This window comes from Scardinius erythrophthalmus, assembly GCF_964197995.2.
Source record: "Scardinius erythrophthalmus genome assembly, chromosome: 4".
In the NCBI taxonomy this organism is placed as follows: Eukaryota; Metazoa; Chordata; class Actinopteri; order Cypriniformes; family Leuciscidae; genus Scardinius; species Scardinius erythrophthalmus.
This window is the reverse complement of record NC_138224.1, coordinates 15,965,887-15,984,374: the sequence shown is the minus strand read 5'-3', so window position 1 is coordinate 15,984,374 and position 18,488 is coordinate 15,965,887. Positions and strand designations below refer to the sequence as shown.

At 38.0% G+C, this 18,488-nt stretch overlaps 1 protein-coding gene across 6 annotated transcripts in view; it reads right to left on the bottom strand.

Moving 5' to 3' along the window:
* The window catches only part of nav3 (neuron navigator 3), a gene marked incomplete at its 5' end in the record, with an annotated part of 170,024 nt that overhangs the window by 65,031 nt on the left and 86,505 nt on the right, over window positions 1-18,488 (bottom strand). For all 6 annotated transcript variants that reach the window (XM_081362799.1, XM_081362802.1, XM_081362800.1 and 3 more), the window contains 2 exons: window positions 5,706-5,814; window positions 15,072-15,184. In XM_081362799.1, coding sequence (XP_081218925.1) covers window positions 5,706-5,814; window positions 15,072-15,184 — 222 coding nt within the window. The remainder of the gene's footprint in view (window positions 1-5,705; window positions 5,815-15,071; window positions 15,185-18,488) is intronic.

The following is an 18,488-nucleotide window of genomic DNA, read 5'->3' as shown; positions in this document are numbered from 1 at the left end:
CTCCACACGTTCACAAGCTTGTTGATGCGGGAACGAGTGAGAAAACAACATATGGACAAATTCTCAAATGCAGACGCCCATAATGACACACCCGTCATACAAGAAGACTGTCCTGCAACAGCTCTCTCTAGTGGTGAGACAATCACATTACGGACATATTTTCAATTTCTAGGGTAAATTTTCAGGTTCTATTCAATTTTAGATTACACATAAATATCATTAAATATACAAATTCATGAATATGAAATAGCTTGTTTAAACAATGTCTACAAGCATATACCCAAAAAAATCCCCAATAAAATGACAGTTATTCACATGAAGGGACAACAGCAGGGGGTCAAAAACGAGTGTCACTTAACAAATAAGTCATCAGCGCCAAGGCGACGTTGTCATGACTACAGCACCGGCATATTAATATCCTCTCCATCAAAGTCCATTCAGAACGAATCTCATTAGTGGTTAGCCAGCATGTAAGCTGGTTAACAACATCCTTCGAAAGAGCTACACTTTCATGTATCGTGAAAAAGCAAACTACAATAGTATTAGTAGACCAAAGATACATGTATTGATTTGTATTGAAAAATCCAAGTGTCTAATTTACAGAAACAGCGTTCTCGCCTAGTGTTATTCTGTTGTGCTGTGGTATATCTGAAACCAGCATTAAGTGTGTGGACGCTCTTGTTATGAAATACACCAGAGAGTTGTGACTCAGCAGTAATGAAGGGTGGATACCAAGCCAGGGATGGTCACGCTCATGGATGACTGGTGTTTTTAGATAGGAAACAAACACGTACATATTTGAACAGTAATATTGAATTTCACAGTCAGAACACATTAGGTCGGTTTATTGGGTTGTTGATGTTTATAAAAATGGTGCAAATCTATGGACAAGACAAATACAAATGAGAAGCATGTATGTACAAATACACCCAAAAAAAAAAAAAAAAAAAAAAACACGTAGTACTGACCAAAAAAAATGGATTAGATGGATTTATGCAGGAGGGCAGGGATACTTCAAGTTTTGCAGTTCATATTTCTTGTTTAATTACTGTGGTACTTTATAATAAGGCTTGAATTGTCAACATGAATTTATGCATTAGATATCCTGAACTAACAATTACAATCAATTACATCAACTATATGGCCACTTATACCAGCATTGTCTTCATCAACTAAAACTATTACAAATAATTTTGGGTAATTGAAATAAAGCTGAAATAAAATAAAATGTAAATATTTGAATGAGTGTAAGCTGAAGTAAAATAACTAAAAATAAAAAAATTGGGGGAAAAAACATGTTGTTTTCGTGCATGTATCTTTAAATGCAAATGAGATTCTGCTACCCACCCTGCTTTCAGAAGAGGGCAGAGGCTTTACAGCTCGTGCCTCGGATACTCTAGCCTGGTAATACCAAACTCTGCTACTTCGCTTTGCTTCGTAGACAGAGTCTGGAATGGCATAATAGAGAAGTGTTTTCTCTCTCGCGGGGGGTCGCTTGTCTGAAGTTTAAAATCTTTGGTTACCCGTAAGCCAATCACATGACGTTTGGTTATGGCGTGTGTTATGCGCATGCTCAGCCGCATCTAACTTCCACTGTAAACACATGTATGATGCGAAAACAAAACCATCGAGCGAAATACCGGAGTAAACATGGCTGTGAGCGACTTTTGCAGATTGTGTGAAGTAAATCTACGCATCCACGGTACAATCAGCGTCTACGTCACGTCTCTCAGCCCGCCCTCTGTTCGTTGATCGGCCCGGCCGTCCGAAGGCCGCTGGAAAACTGAAAGATAGGCTGCTATCTCAGACTGACTACAGAAGCGAAATGAAATTGAGCGGAAGTAGGAAGTCTGACGTAGTCAGGCTACGGATACTCTGCCAAAAACTAAAAAATCTCTTTGTTTTTGATTATCATCTCTATCGCGGTCACTCTCACGTGACATTGCAGTTCTTCATCATCATGAAAGTTTATTATCTGCATGCGTTTTAAAGCCATATCAGCCTAAACTTCTGATAAATGCTATTCTTAGCGCTGACATCCGAAGCACGCGCACAGAAAGCTGCCAGACGGGGTGTCCCATGAGTATTAAACTAAGTTCTCTTTCACGTCTTATTGTGCTTAAACTCTCAAATACACACAAAGTTATGTCAAAAACACACAAAGTTCAAATAAACACAGTCCATTACTAGCCTGACTACGTCAGACTTCCGCTCAATTTCAGTTCGCTTCTGTACTCAGTCTGAGATAGCGACCGCTTTCCCCGTTTTCCTCCGGCCTCAAAACAGCCGGCCAATCAACGAACAGAGGGCGGGCTGAGAGCCGTGACGTAGACGCTGATTGTACCGTGGATGCGTAGATTTACTTCACATAATCTGCAAAAGTCGTTCACAGCCATGTTCACTCCGGTATTTCGCTCTATGGTTTTGTTTTCGCATCATACATGTGTTTACAGTGGAAGTTAGATGCGGCTGAGCATGCGCATAACACACGCCATAACCAAACGTTATGTGATTGGCTTACGGGTAACCAATGATTTTAAACTTCAGACAAGCGCCCTCCCGCCCCCCCCCCCCCCCCCCCGCGAGAAAGAAAGCGCTTTTCAATTATGCCCTTCCAGACTCTGTCTACGAAGCAAAGCAAAGTAGCAGAGTTTGGTATTACCAGGCTAGTCCATTACGTCTGTAAACGTAAACAGCAAGTAGATAAATTGCATGTGTATTTTAGATCTGTGTATTAAAGTGAAAGCAGCGTAATATACAGTACCTAGAGCTACATTTGCTGTTAAAATGAATCAAACAACAAAAGAAAAAACAGAAGATCACTCAATGCTCTTGACCGAATAAATTTAGTAGCTTTAATAAGAATACATTTCTTACATGAATGCTGCTGTTAAATGCTCTGGCGAGGAGATAAACATGGCGGACTGTGTAAAGCTAACTTTAGACAGTTGGGGTCTATGCTAATAGGGCAGAGTCCGTCAGCAGTCGTGGGCGGGGCCTAAACAATGTGACATCACATTGCATAGAAACTGCAAATAGCTTATTCTAAAACACTGCTTATGATTTATGGGTATTAAAAAAAGAGGAGTGAGTGGATTTTTACCATTATAGGGTGGTTGTGTACTGCCGACACATTTATGTTCAAACACCATGTAATAATAAATTTGGCATAATAGGTCCCCTTTAAAATAATGCTAATTGAAAATATTAATAACTACTAAATAGTATATACATAATTCTAAAATAACACTGATTTATATAATTATAACGCTGTCAAAGTATTGTTCATTGTTAGTTCATCACACCTAATGCTAATTAATTAAATTTTATTGTAAAGTATTCCCATAATCAAGAAGCAAAACATAAGAATATGGAAATACCATCATCATCACTGACTGGTGAGCAGTGACAGGCTTTTTGGTCATTTTAAAGTCATTTTATTCACTGCCCTCTGGTCACCCAGTATTTTCTAAAAGTGGCTGCTGAACTGTGTAATGTGAGCGTCCCTGCAGTACGGTACACGTGTACTACTCCCAATAGTGTTGAACAAAGAACCCAGACCAACTAAGAAACAATGACTTCCCTTTTCGTCTACAAATCCAAGCCAACAGGAAGTGTATGAGCTGAGGTTTATGGCTCGCTAAGAACATAAATCAGGAATCTCGAGTTAGTGAACGTTACTGGATGCAGCACATTTCGGCAGGTTGCTCAGTCTAATCTATTGATCTCCCGAATCACCCTCTGGCCAAGTCACCAGCATTTATCTTCCTCTCTGATGTCACTCCTCATGACAGCTGACAGTTCCTCTATATATATTCCTGATGTCTCATCTTCTCGACAACCCTCGTCTCTTAGCAACATGCTACCGCTACTGGGTAAGGGTAAGACTGCAGCATTATTCTGAGTCTGCCATCCTCCTCTGCTATACCTTGAACGAGCGGCTTGAAATCAAATGGCCTGATGAAATGGAAACACGATTATAAAAGCTACCGGTGAGAAAAGTGCTAGAGCTTATTTCAACACCCTCTTACATCAGGAAGTATAATCATGCACGCTTTGCTAATTAACAGGAGCTGTTCTGAAATTTTTTGACATTTTTTATCAATTCATAATGCACATGTTGTAGTGAATTTTAGGCAAACACTGTGGTTTTATGTAGCCTACATCTTATTTGTTATTATTGCATTGCATTATACAGTGGTGCCCAAAGGTCTGAGACTACAATGAAAATATGGGATCATTTTTTCACACAGTGTACAGACTTAATCTGCCTATACAGTATCTTGTATAGTATTTATAATGAGTTTCCATCAAATAAATCCCCATGAAGTCTGGATGGGATTTTCATTTTCTTTGAGATGCTGTATTGACCTTGAAGATCCCAAACTCATATACTGAGGATTTATTTTTTATTTTATTTTTTTAACATCAATCAATACAATATTTAAGGTCTGAGAACCTTCCAAACACAAACACAAGTTCAGATCAATAGAGCTTTGTGGCGTTCCCAGCACCGCAGTGAATACGTGTGTGCAGGAGTTTCTGAAAGAACATGGATACTCTATACTCTTCTGTATACCAATCATATGGTACTGTATGTTTAGAGATGAATGGAAGTCAATTTCAAAAGCTCCTGCGAGATGTATGATGTTTGATGGAATGCACAGAGTGGGTCAACGTCTGAGAAAACGACAGGTCAAATAACTGACGACCGAACGATGTCACAATGGAGAAAATGGAGCTCTTCCCTACAATTAGCTGGATCGCTATCTTTCAGTCTTTGCAAGTCTGTTGTTTCTATAAAGCCTGTTGTCTTGCCCTGAATTACTTTGTTCAGTTTGTCACAGTGATTAATCGTTTTTTTCTCGTCTTCATTCATCGAGTACGCAGCCTGACAGCCGTGCATCAGCAACATATACATCTGAGTGTTATGAACTCCATACAAAGAAAGGTTGGAGTTTTTTGATTCATGGGCTCTTTACTGGTTAGGCTTACGGTGAGGGAGTGTGAGGAAGTGTCTAACGCCTTTTTGGCTCCTTTGAGAAGCAATGTGCTGTGAAAAAAAACAAAAAGGCCAAGCATTGATTTCCAAAGAAGATGCTCCCCATGAGGGAAAGAGAGAAAGGGCCAACACCATCTGTCATGTCAGAGCGCTGCCTCTGAACCACTTTCCTGTGAAATTACGTTCACATTGTGAGTGAGATAAAGAGAGAGTCGCAGAAATAGGCCATCCCAGAGCCGGACAAATGTGGTTACGCTTAAGTATTTTCTTCAGTAATTGGGTGTTTGGGAATTTGGGTCTTACAGGCAATATGGTTTTAATAAATGATTATCTCGTCAAAAATAGAGAGCATTTTTCATTTCACAATGAGATTGGTGAGTGTCTTTGTTGGGAAAGATGTTGGCACAGTGAGGGTTTGCATTGTTTGTGAGTGCCAAGCTGAGCTCTATCTTTAAAGAAATTAAATTGGCAAAAGAGTCCCAGTTTTTCAAAAGTGCAGCTGTCACTTTTTGGAACTAATGAACTTACTTTTATTATGTTTTACTCAACTGATATATATATATATGGATCAGATATAGATGTATATAGATCTTAATGGATAAGGCTCATTGCAAAAAGCTTCCCAAGTTAGATCATACTGGTCCACCAGCTTCACCACCAATATTTTGAATGATGAACTAACTAATGATGAACTAACACTCACCTGTGGCTTATCTGCGTCCCACGTAAACTGGACATGGTTTCTTCGAGATTCTGTCTCAGATCGGCGATGTTCTTCACTGTACGCATCCGTCTAGCCTCTGGATCCTCCCCTGGTGGACAAAGAAAAGAAAACATTGGTTACCCTGTTACAGACGCTTGCTAGTAAATAGTCTGGAAGGCAAAACAGATTCGGCATATGAACCAGTCAAACATGCTGTGGCCAGCGGTTAGTGAGAGGAGGCTGTCTGCTCTTGCATGTCAACTTAGATGCTGAAGTTACAGCTTGCTGTGCAGCTGATGGGATAAAGGGACAGATTTCACGGTCATCACTTTTCCACGGAGCACAGAGTAATCCATGCGCTATGACACCACTTCTTAACCCCTAAGCCAGGCTCAAAGTTTGGCTGGAGCATGATTTGCCTATAAAGCAGAAATCTGTCAAATTCGAAAAGAACGAGTCATTTAACTACACATATTTTCATCCTCATTTTCTGGACAGAAGTGAAGAAAATTCAGCATGAACTCAATAGAGGTGTACATTTTAAATTGTCTCAGTGGTTTAAATGATTTTAATCTGTTCCCCCAAAAAGATTCTTTCAGATTCATTCACTGATTCATTCAGTGAACCTTTTCTGCAGGTTACAGCATTATTGTTATCGACCAAAGAGTGTCTTTTCGTGTGTTGTGAATCCGTCATTGAATTATTCACTCAACCGATTCATTTAAAAATCTACTAAGAGACTCCAGCGAGACTGTTTAAACATAAGGGTTTTCCCCACTAATGTCAACAAAGCATATCTATCTTTTTTCTCTATTTTCTCAACTGCTGGAACATGATGTTTATCATGCTACATTTTATAATAATAAATCAAGCAATGTTAAATTGCAAAAACATCATTATGAAGCCAGGAAAAGACATCAAAAGGCATTCATGCACTTTACAAGAAAGAAAACTGGAAATATTTGTCATTTGTTCATGGCGACAACACCACTAGAACTCAGACTCTGGATCTGGATCTGCAGAGGTTCAGTTAAGAGCTTATTTTCCACTGCATTAAACTCATTGAACAAAGACACTCAAATGGACACTCATACAAGCTGATGATGGCGGTAAGAGGTTTAACAGCAGGTCTGCATGACTCCCACATCACATCAGAGACCTGCTTATTTGATCCAGTCACGTCTGGCTTTATCACACCCTGACTGTAAAATACTGTGTCAATTGCATGAGCTATGATATGAAACACTAATTAATAATAATAAAACTTATATCACTAAATAATAATAAAAAGTCTGCTATCATACAGTATATGGTGCACTGATCTTAAGAAAACTGTCATTATGTGGACATTTAAAATGAGCTTTAAATCAAAACTGATTGTACTGTATTACTTTCACAGTGTCTGGAAAATTATTTAGCAAAAAAACAAGAAATATAAAAGGTGATTTCCCATGTGAACCATGATTTACACCAAGAACTATTTTCAACAGCCCTTCTCAATTGTCAAACACTTCCAGGTCAATCCTTATTTCTCTCCTGTGTTATTAAATGCCACCTCATATTTTGTTTTAGCATGTCTGTGCTGTTGCTTAGAGAGCTGGACTCTATACACAGATATTGTCAAATCAATATTGTTTGGAAGGCAAACCATCTGACAAACAGAAGCGATCATATAAGTGAGCCTGACTCAAAAGTCATCTGAGTGGAAGTTCTGTCCGAGAGGATTGAAGACATGATGAGAAGCACAACCACGTATGAGTGTGTCATGACTGACCATCAATACAGAGCCAGAGTGCAAACTTAGAGCGATATTAAAGATGCGTATTCTGCCACAGGAAATAAATGACGAGATTTATATGGATGTGACATTCTGGGTTGTAAAGATCCGGCACGCAGTGCAATGGAGCATGCATTGGTTACATTATTATGTTAAAAAACAGTTTAAAAATAATTGAAGGGTTTTGAGATGCATTTTAAAAAGTCAAACGGTTTTGGATACGGCATCTTAAAAACTAAAAGTTCACAGTGCAAAACACTGCAAGACATCTGTTTTAATGTGTACATAGACCAACATTCCAAAAATATCTGTAACTTTGTTCAAAACTATATTCCTTGCAGCTGACAGTTTGATTCGTTACAAAAGATGACTGTGGCGGCAATTATGTAAAGAGAATGACTTTGAGAGATGCAACGGTTCTGAGACAGATTACCGTGTTGACATTTTTAGTCACAGTACCATGCTAAAATCCTCTTTGAAAGGGTGTATCTCAAAGTTCATCCCTTTAAAGCACACCACATAAAATATTAACTCTCAAACAACTAAACAGAAAAAAAAAACAGAACACTAATTAAACTAGTCGACCATCCTGATTCCTACAGACCAGAGAGGCATAGCTCTGGAGCACATACAGAGTCACTGTGAATATATCAGGAACCTCTATTACCCAGAATGCTTATTTTATAGCATTGTAATGGACCATTCAGCCAACCTGCGTAAGGCAAATAAAGTAATTTCTCTTTCCTGCACTACCTCACATATAGAGCAAAGGGCAATTTAAAACCCACACACATATAGCAGGTGCACGGTGCATTCTCAATGTATGTGAATCCTGGAAATGAACAAACAATAAAAGAGCTTCTGACTCGGGTATTTGATGATCAAGAGGGCTCTGGGTGGTATAACTGCACTTGTTGCCCTCTGGGCGAGCAGACACATTTCTGTAAGCACCATTTGAGCCTGTCAGCAGCAAAGGAGGGTGTGAGGACACACCGCTGGCTCTGTCTGATCAGATGTTAGCTGAGAATTTGCTTTGATTTAACCTCATTGTGCCAGTGTGAAAGCTAACCTGAGAGTCTACAGCAACTGGAATCTTTGCAGATTGCATTGTCCTGCTTGTGTTTTGCATAATTCAGAGCTGTGTTGTACCGTATCACTCATTTCAAGGAAAAAAGGGTGACACAGCAGATTTCTGCGCCCTAATAGCATAGAGTTTAGCCAATTAAATATACTGTAGTATTAAAGGTACAGTGGCAAAAACCTGCTTAAAGGGACCATGACATGAGAAATTAAATGTGCCTTCATCATATACAGTAAGAGGTCTTTGTACCATTAAAACATCCTTTTTTTACCAAAACAAGTTTTACAGCTTAAAACGACCTCCTCATTATAAACAAAGCATTTATTTATTCAAGCTCTAAAAACAGCTTGTTGTGATATCGGGTGACTTGTGATGTCACACGGGAAAACACATTTGCATATGACTGCCTCCAAAGCAAGATATCAACAAATAGTTATACATCATCGCACCACAGGCCCCACCTACTGGCTTTCAGTCGCTTAACTGCTCACATTTGCCTGCACTGGATGTGAGCGTTGTGTCGCGTCAAAAGCAAACAGAACCCATTATAATCACTGATGTTGTCTATACTAGATACACATGTGCGTTTAGTTTCTGACATGCTCAGTGCACTTGAGTCTGTCGACAGGACAAATGGAAAAGTGAAAGAACGTTGGATTTGACGCGTCCAGTTTAAACAGCTAATTTGTGTCTCTGTACAGACTTTAGAAGTATCTTAACGACGGAAACAACCGGATGGTGTATTTTAAAGGTGTCCCGGATCGCGTTGAATGATTATATATTTGTTAGTGCCATTTTGTTTTGTCAGCGGGGTAATGGAGACTTTGCAAAGAAACTTGAAAGAAACGGACAGTAGCTACATCACAAACAGTAAGTAAATGATTTCATAATGCTTTGTCTTTAAATGATGGTTTAATATGGATAATGTTTTCAAAACACTAACTCACATGAAAAACACTTACTTGAGTGGGCGTTGATACCGTTTTCTATGCAATGATGTTAGCCAATAATAACAGTAGCAGTAGATGAATTTCATTGTCCACAAGGCTAAAAGCATTAGTCAGATTGCTTAGAAAAGTTATATTATATATACAGTGCTATGCATAAGTTTAGACACCCATGCTAAAGTTGACTAAAAAGAGGAATAAAAAATCATCTTTTAGAATGCCTTAATAAAAAAAAATTAGGAAAAATCCAACCTTTAAGGACACCAATTTTCTTTGTGAATGAATAATGTATCGTACATAAATAAATGTTCTTCCTTAAAATACAGGGTGCATAAGTTTGGACACCCCTATGTTAAATTCCCATAGAGGCAGGCAGATTTTTATTTTTAAAGGCCAGTTACTTCATGGATCCAGGATACTATGCATCCTGATAAAGTTCCCTTGGCCTTTGGAATTAAAATAGCCCCACATCATCACATAGCCTTCACCATACCTAGAGATTGGAATGGTTTTATTTCAGTTAGCCTAATAGCTGGTTTGATTTGCATTGAGAGATGATCTTATGGAAAGTACCCCATGCCAATCTCTAGGTAATGTCAACTTTATCAGGATGCATAGTATCCTGGATCCATGAAGTAACTGGCCTTTAAAAATAAAAATCTGCCTGCCTCTATGGGAATTTAACATAGGGGTGTCCAAACTTATGCACCCTGTATTTTAAGGAAGAACATTTATTTATGTACGATACATTATTCATTCACAAAGAAAATTGGTGTCCTTAAAGGTTGGATTTTTCCTAATTTTTTTTATTAAGGCATTAAGTTCAATTTCCAAAAGATGATTTTTTATTCCTCTTTTTAGTCAACTTTAGCATGGTGTCTAAACTTATGCATAGCACTGTATATATTTATTTTTTATTTGTATTATTATTATTTTTTTTTTATGTAAGGTGCGCTATTACTTTTTTAAGCAATCTGACCCCAAGTACAGGGTTAAATATGACCATTAACATATATATATATATATATATATATATATATATATATATATATATATATATTCTTTTTTTGGGGGGGGTACTATTGTCTGTAGAAAAAAACTACTTAGGCTTAGAGATTTGAACAAATCCCTTACTTAGAAGGGATAGTTCACCAATAATCTGAAAGTTCATAATTTACTCACTTCCATGTATTTCAAACTTGCATGCATTTCACGCTTTTGAAGATATTTTGAAGACTGTTGGGGTCTAAACAACATTGGACCCTACTGACTTTTAATGTATGGTCAAAAAAGCACAGAATTTTTCTCTAAATATCTATTGTTTGTTTCACAGAAGAAAGTAATGCTCATAGGTTTGGAATGACATCAAGTACATGATTTTCAGACAGAATTTGTAATTTTATGTGAACAATCCCTTTAAGAATTAACACTAGTAACAGTGTCCACTAAAACAAGTAAGAAATAACCCCTCTAAAACATTTCCTTAGTTAACTCAAATGCTGTGTGAAAGAATGCTGCGATCACACTGAACTACAGGGAACTGAATTACTTCAGTAAGATGAGGTGGTGGGCTTGCGAACAAACAGCCCCGTGGTTGGCGGTTAATATTAGATGGGTGAAGAATAAAAGCATGGATCACACCGACGGGAGGGTAAATAGAGCTATTGATCAGAGCAGCAGACAGCATGGCAATGCTTCCATAGCCGGCAGGTGAATGTGGCTTCTAAATGTTCTCCTATAGCACAATCCGAGAACCATAATTCACCCTGACATCCCCAAGAACCGTTTCTAATGCAGTCACACACACGCTCGACTCGGAGCACAGGGATAAATATGACCATTACCACAGCAACTCACAAGCAAGACACAAAGACTGTTACAGTATGCTACTGATGAGTTTGAGTGACTTTGTGTAGCTATACGGCATGGCACTTACGGCGTGTCTGCGGGTTTAAAACCTGCTCCAGGTCTCCCAGCATAGTGAGTATAACCTCTTTATCCAGCTGTGCCTGCTCATCTCTGGCACTTTCAAGCTCCCAGTCTCCCCCAGTGCCCGCTGGACCTGCCCGGGTGTCCTCATCTGATCTTCTACTGCTGCCCGCTTTATCCACCAACTCCGGCCGCTGGAGCTGATGCGCAGGTGCCATCCGGCTGGACTTCCGACCCCAGGGCACAGGTATAAGGGAGTGTTCGGACTGGGAGAGCATCTTGGTGAGGGACAGCGAGAGCGACCGAGCTCGGGTGCTGCTTTCCGGGTGTCTACGAGCGCTGGATCGTCCGTGTTGGGGCGAGGGTGATGAAGACGACAACCCGGATGCTGATGAAGGTGGGCATGGTGGTTCGTCCAGCTCAAAGGTGTAAACCCTCTGCTCCCCATCACTAAGCAGCACGAGGTTGCCGAGAGAACGTTGCTTGCGGAGGTTTAGATTGTCTGGGAGAGACTGCGGTGACTTGCGAGGTGGGCTGCCGCCCTGGAACACAGAAAAGTCAGCTCCCCGCTTCATATTTTCACACGTTCTTTAGGATCCCTCGCACTTTTTCTACCTTATCTCGAAGTTTGTTCCTCCTCACATGATCTGCGTGCCTCAGGTGGCAGCTGGCACATAAGCTCAGTCGCAAAACTGCCCCTTGCACCAGGGAGCTTCAAATATCATCCTGCCCACACACACGCTCGCTCGCCGCAGCCAATAACCAGCATCCAGGTGCACGTGCTGAGAGCACACTCCTCCTTGTCTTCCTCCTCTCTTCCTCTTCTATCACTTCTTTCCTTCAATGCAGCACAGAGGCTCGCGGGAAGCAGATCTGCACCAGATTACGGTTAAATTGTGATACATATCCTTCACGGCGTTTCCCTCTCTTCCTGTTTCTCTCCCAGCAACCGAGGACTCTTCACACACTCTGTCTATTAATTACCGGCTGGAGTGAGCGCATGTGGCTCGCTCCAAGGGACAGGAGCAGAGACTGAGTATGTGTGTGCGCTACGAGGTGCGAGCTCAGGGTCCGCCTGCTCCTTTTAACATGCTGTGAGCTGCTTCATTCTCTTTATCTATCTCCTCCTTTCCTCTCTCTGTGTTTCTCTTTGCAGCAATGATGGCTGGTTTCCTGTTGCTGTTAGCTACCGAGTCAGCACAGGTATTTGTGTGTGTGTTGTGGGAATAGCGCAAGACAAAACTGGCTTGTAACACTGTGATTTCTCTCCCTTCAAACTGGCGAAGGGTGTTAAGATGATGCATTTGGAAATGCCGCAGCACACAGCTCAACTGGAAAAGGAAAGGGAATCGTACAAAACTGAACTAAGACCATAATATATCCCAAAACAGAGATTTTCAACCTTTATAGGTCTGACTCAGGGACCCCCAAAATACAAAGCTAGATTTTAACATTAAAATTAATATCTTTCATCAAAAAAATCTTATGCATTCAAAAATTTAAATCATCATTAAAAAATTACTAGCATGATTTTATAATGCTGTAAGACAGATAATATAATATAATATAATATTCATATAGACAATTGTCTGTATTATTATATATGATATTATATTATTAATAATTTATAAATATATATATATATATTTATATATATATATATGAAGAGTTCAGATGCAAAAGCCTCTAAGTGCCATCTGAAATTTTCTTCTAGAAGGATCATTTTTATCAAGCTCGTATATTTAAGTTCAGTAATGTCATTTTCATTGCCATTTAAGTGAAATTACTGAACTTAAATATACGAGCTTGATAAAATGTATCATTTTAGAAGAAAATTTCAGATGGCACTTAGAGGCTTTTGCATCTGAACTCTTCATATATATATATATATATATATATATATATATATATATATATATATATATATATATATATATATATATATATTGTTGTTGTTTTTATCCGTTTATAGACTCCGACAAGTTATATTCACAAAAGTGCTTGCCTGATTTTTCAGAATTAACCAACAGAGATAGTTACCATAAATAGATTCCGGATAATTCAGCAATGTAAGGAAGTTCTTTTTTTCTTCTTTCTTTTTTTAATCAAACAGTGGTATAAACTTTACCAACTATCTGCATACCTCCAAACCAACCAGACATCTAAATGTGCAAAAACAAAGCAGGTGCATGCATAGATTTTGTTCTTGTCCTTGCATGGAGTAAAACAAATTTTACAACAGGGTGGAACCCACAATGCACTTTAACAGGAAGTGAGTTCTGAGGTTCACATCTATAAGTAGCCCATGTGAGGGTTCCCCTGACGCATCACCGAACAAACCACAGCATTTCAAGCATGCCCAGATGTAGAACAAAAAGCCTGTAGACTAAGAGGAAAAATGCTTTTTTTTCCTCACATATTCCCCTTTTATGGAATTTTATGGAGTTCTAATTTATGTTTAAAATAATTATCATCCTGTGCATACAGTAGGAATATAGAGCAATAAAATAAAAGCTAAATATTGGAGTTTACAACAAAAATTCTGACTTTAGAATTTAGCAAATCAGAGCACAGTTTGAGACATGGATCTGAGATAAAGTCTAATCATCTTAAATTATTGATGATTTACAATCTAGCTGTACCATTTAGAATTTGTATTTATTTCTTTAATTTGTTTTCAACAGCTCAGGGTACAATAACAATTGTATGCTTTCCTAAGTCTCATCAGCCATAAACTGTCCCAAACTCTCCCAATGCAGGGCAAAACATCCAGTAAATGTTTGACCATGAGTCACAATGTTATTGCTGCTTCAAGATCCATTTGCAAACAACAATGTCCCTCACCTTCAAAATGACCACAGCAGGGCTGCATTCTTATTGACATACAACGACTGACCGCTTTGTGCTTATGTGTTCGTCTGCAGTTTATTCACTTTAATTTGACATTCCAGGCATTTTTGTGCAAGCTGGAGCACTCATTTATATCTCATTAAAGAAGAGTGGGCTGGTTTGAGAAAAGATTTTTTGGTTTTAGCTTTTTTAGATGGTTAATTACGAACAAAATGTATTAAAATAACAACAGGGAACCTCAGGGATGCACACATGCGGCCAGATCGCAAACCGATTAAATCTCATCTCGTACAGGATTAATGAAATAAACCCAAGCGTTTGCAGAGAGCTATAATAACAGTGGCTGTGATAAATATTCATACAGGAAATAAACAACTAGGAACGTATGTCATAGTGCACCCTCCATTTCCAGTAACTGCAGCGCAGGTAAATGCAGCATTTGGGCACAATTTGCATTTATTTCTCACAGACTGGCTGTTAAAATATGTGCACGAGCAGAGCCTGAGCCACAGGCACCTATCTTCAGCTATCAGCTGTCACATCATAGTCCCACACATGGAGAAATACACAGAAGCGCAAATAAACACATTCTGCTGCTTGGCCTCCCAAACAAGGCCGGCCTTTGTCCACCTGTCATATCTGACCTTTTTCTTGCTGCGATAGCAACATGGAACTAGAGGCCTGCAGAGAGAATCTGTGCCTGTGTGAGTGTACAGTATGTGTGTTGGGTGTGTTGAGTGTGTGTAGGTGTGTATGTGCACATGTGGCGGCACTCATCCTACCTGAGATCTCCTCCAGGCACTGTTTGGCGGTCTTGCTGTAGACCAGGTCTTTTGTGGGACTGAGACACGGTTCAGTGGGGACCACGGTAGTGCAGTCATTCTCTGAATACGTCCTGAGTGAAGCAAAAGGAAAAATTGCATATGAATTATTAGTATTTTTACACAGAGAAGATAATATTTTTAGTTTGCCTGCATATCATCCTAACAATGAATGGAAACCACCAGTTGCAAGATAAAACCACTGGTTTAATGAAAAAGTGGCAAATGTTTTGGTCAATATTTCTGTTTTCATTTTCATTTTAGTTCAAGTTTTAGTCATTTTTATTAGTGTTCTGTAGTAAGTATTTTAAACTAAACAAAAATAATAAATGTTGCCTTGGCAATTATCTGAAATATTATAAGTTATTATTTTTTTGTAATTAACCCTGTAATACCCAAATATAGAAAAAAATGAGCAAAAATTTTTTTGACCTCCCAGATATTGTTTTAGGAGGCCTCTGATGTAGAAATGAAAGCGTTTTCCGATTTTTTACGTTTTAGTAAGTTTTTAGGAAAATGTTGTAAATTTGCAACGTTGGCCATTGTTGGGAGCAGAACTTCTGTGTTTGTACTCACTTTGTCTGAACAGATATACAGAACATTTAAGCATTCATTTGCAGGGTTGATTGCTTACTTAGCCCCATAACAGTATATATCATGAGTAATAACCACACAACAATCATAGTTTTATGAATAAGCATTTATTAATAAAAAATATTGGAAAAAAAATATTTACAAAACTTTTCGTAAAAAAAAAAAAAAAACTGTGGTTTGAAGGCAGTCTGTGTTCACTTGCAGTGATAGTCCCTAAAACAGTTTTTTTTCATCTGTTAAGCACAGGCGAACATTGCACTTGCTACACAGTGTGTTTGTGTATCCATCATAAAAGACCTTTCTGCGCTGGTGGCATTCTGAAATGGAAAAAGTAAAAAATAATGAAGTTAAATATGTGAATAATACATATGGGTCTTACATTGTAGTAGATAAACTGAAAGAATAGACAGGGTGGTAGACCATGTGGGTAGAAATCTAAGTATTCCCATTAGCATGCCCATAAGTATTATAATTTCAATGAAGTGATAATCAACATTTCCATTAGCATGCCCATAAGTATTATAATTTCAATGAAGTGATAATCAACATTTTACTACATTCAAACAATACTGTCTATTGCAGCCTATTATGCTCTCTACTTATCATACTAAAGGAACACATGCATCCCCCCAGAGCACTTACAGGTTCACATTCAAGACCATTTGCACCTGTCCGGACAATGCAACAGAAATTCCCAAGAATTCCAGAACATTCAGAATCTGTTTTTCTATCTCCTAATGCTACTAACTGCTGCTTGGGCAACACTGAGAAAAAATGGCTCAGGATCATTTAGAAGTTAAAAAACAAACAAAAAACTACAAAGATACAGGGAGTTTCAAATACTGCTATAGATGCTGAAGTTCCAAATATCCCATACAATTTATTCACGTGTTTAATAATGGTCTAAGCTAAACTAAGTAAAACAATTAACAGAAAAACACATTTAGAGCTTAGTTACAATGAATCACTACATTTCTACTAAATTTTTTTTTTTTTTTTCAATTTGTGATCATTTGAAAAGTGCAGTGTCCTTATGTAATGTGTAAGGTGCACAGGCTATTTTGACTACCACTCTGACCCAACGTTGTAGAATTACAACATAGACATAACAAGCTCTAAATCAAATTTGATGAAAGTTTTCCAAAATAACTAAATATGTACATGTTCTAGACATTGAAATAAACACCCAAAAAAATATTTAAGCAATTTTACTTACTTTAATCCTGACAAATCCAGTCATGCAAAAAAAGGAGATGAGCTCAGCGGGAAGTTTGCAGGTAGAGTGAGTTCATAGCCAGATGACCGAACCTATAAACACTTCTTCTATCCAATAGCATTGTGAGGACAAACAATAGGACCCATTAACTATGTAAATGTGGTTTTGAGAGAAAAAAACATTTGCAGGCATTTTTTCTGAATTGTTAAAAGTGATGTTGTAAATTTGCAACCGTGGGTCTTACAGGGTTAATATTTATTTTATGTAAAGCAATGACTTTTTTTATAGTTTTAGTTTTAGGTATGTAACGATAATACCCTGCCATTAATAATAAAAATAACAATTAAATAATATAGTATTAAATAATAAAATATCATTAACACCAAATACTAAATACCATTAATATACATATACAGGTGAAACTCGAAAAATTTGAATATCGTGCAAAAGTTTGTGTATTTCAGTAATTCAAATTAAAAGGTGAAACTAATATATTTAGTATATACAGTATAATATACATATGCATGATTATACTTTTCAGAGGGCCGACATTTCTGTATTTAAAATCCTTTTTTTTTAACGATTTCATGTAATATTCAAATTTTCTCAGATTTTGAATTTGGGGTTTTCATAAGCTGTAAGCCATAATCATCAAAATTATAACTTTTGCACGATATTCTATTTTTTTTTTTGAGTTTCACCTGTTTTATTAATAAAATGTAAAAAAAAATACTTATAATTTAAATACTTATAATTTTTTTATACAATTTTAAAATGAATGCCAAGTACTATAGACTAGCTGTACTGCTGCAGTCAAACCCTAAAATAAAGGGAAAACATTTTACCAATAGAAAATGTCATAGATTTTTGACTTTATGTAGCCATCTTCCTAGTGGGATTTTTCTTAGGTTTGACGGTCATTGTGGGGACATCTGGTACCCAAAAATCTAACAAAACCTGACAAACACATCCACATACGAGGCTGTTCAGACTGGAACAGTTGAAACAGTCTGGGAGAAACTCTATGACTGTATATATATGCATAACAACCACATCTACAACAAAGTTGTCCCAGGATACCTGCACTCGCCCAGATAAACATTCCCTTCTCTCTCTCTCACACACACACAGTCGCACACATCCAATTCACCAGCCAAATATTTCAGTGGCATGTCACACTGTTAGTTTCACCACGTGTTCCTGTGTTACCTGAGACAACAAACACTCACCCACGTCCACACAAACACTGCCTGAGAATGCAAATAAGCAAATGATGCAGAAAGGAAGAGGGCTTAAACTGTCAGGTAGGTGAACTGAATGAACAGACAGTTTCAACAGAAGGTCGGGTAAGGACACATACAGAGATTTCATGGGCATCAGACACACCATTTCATCATTTTAATATAGTTTTCATGCAACATCACTGAAGCTTAGAGTGTTGATGGGAAGAGAGGCAATAAGGCACTGTTCTCCATGCCAGTGAAAAAATATTTTTAATCAAATAAATGTTGCTTTGTTGATTTTTGTTACATTTACACAAAAATACAGTTTTGAGGCTGGTAATGCAA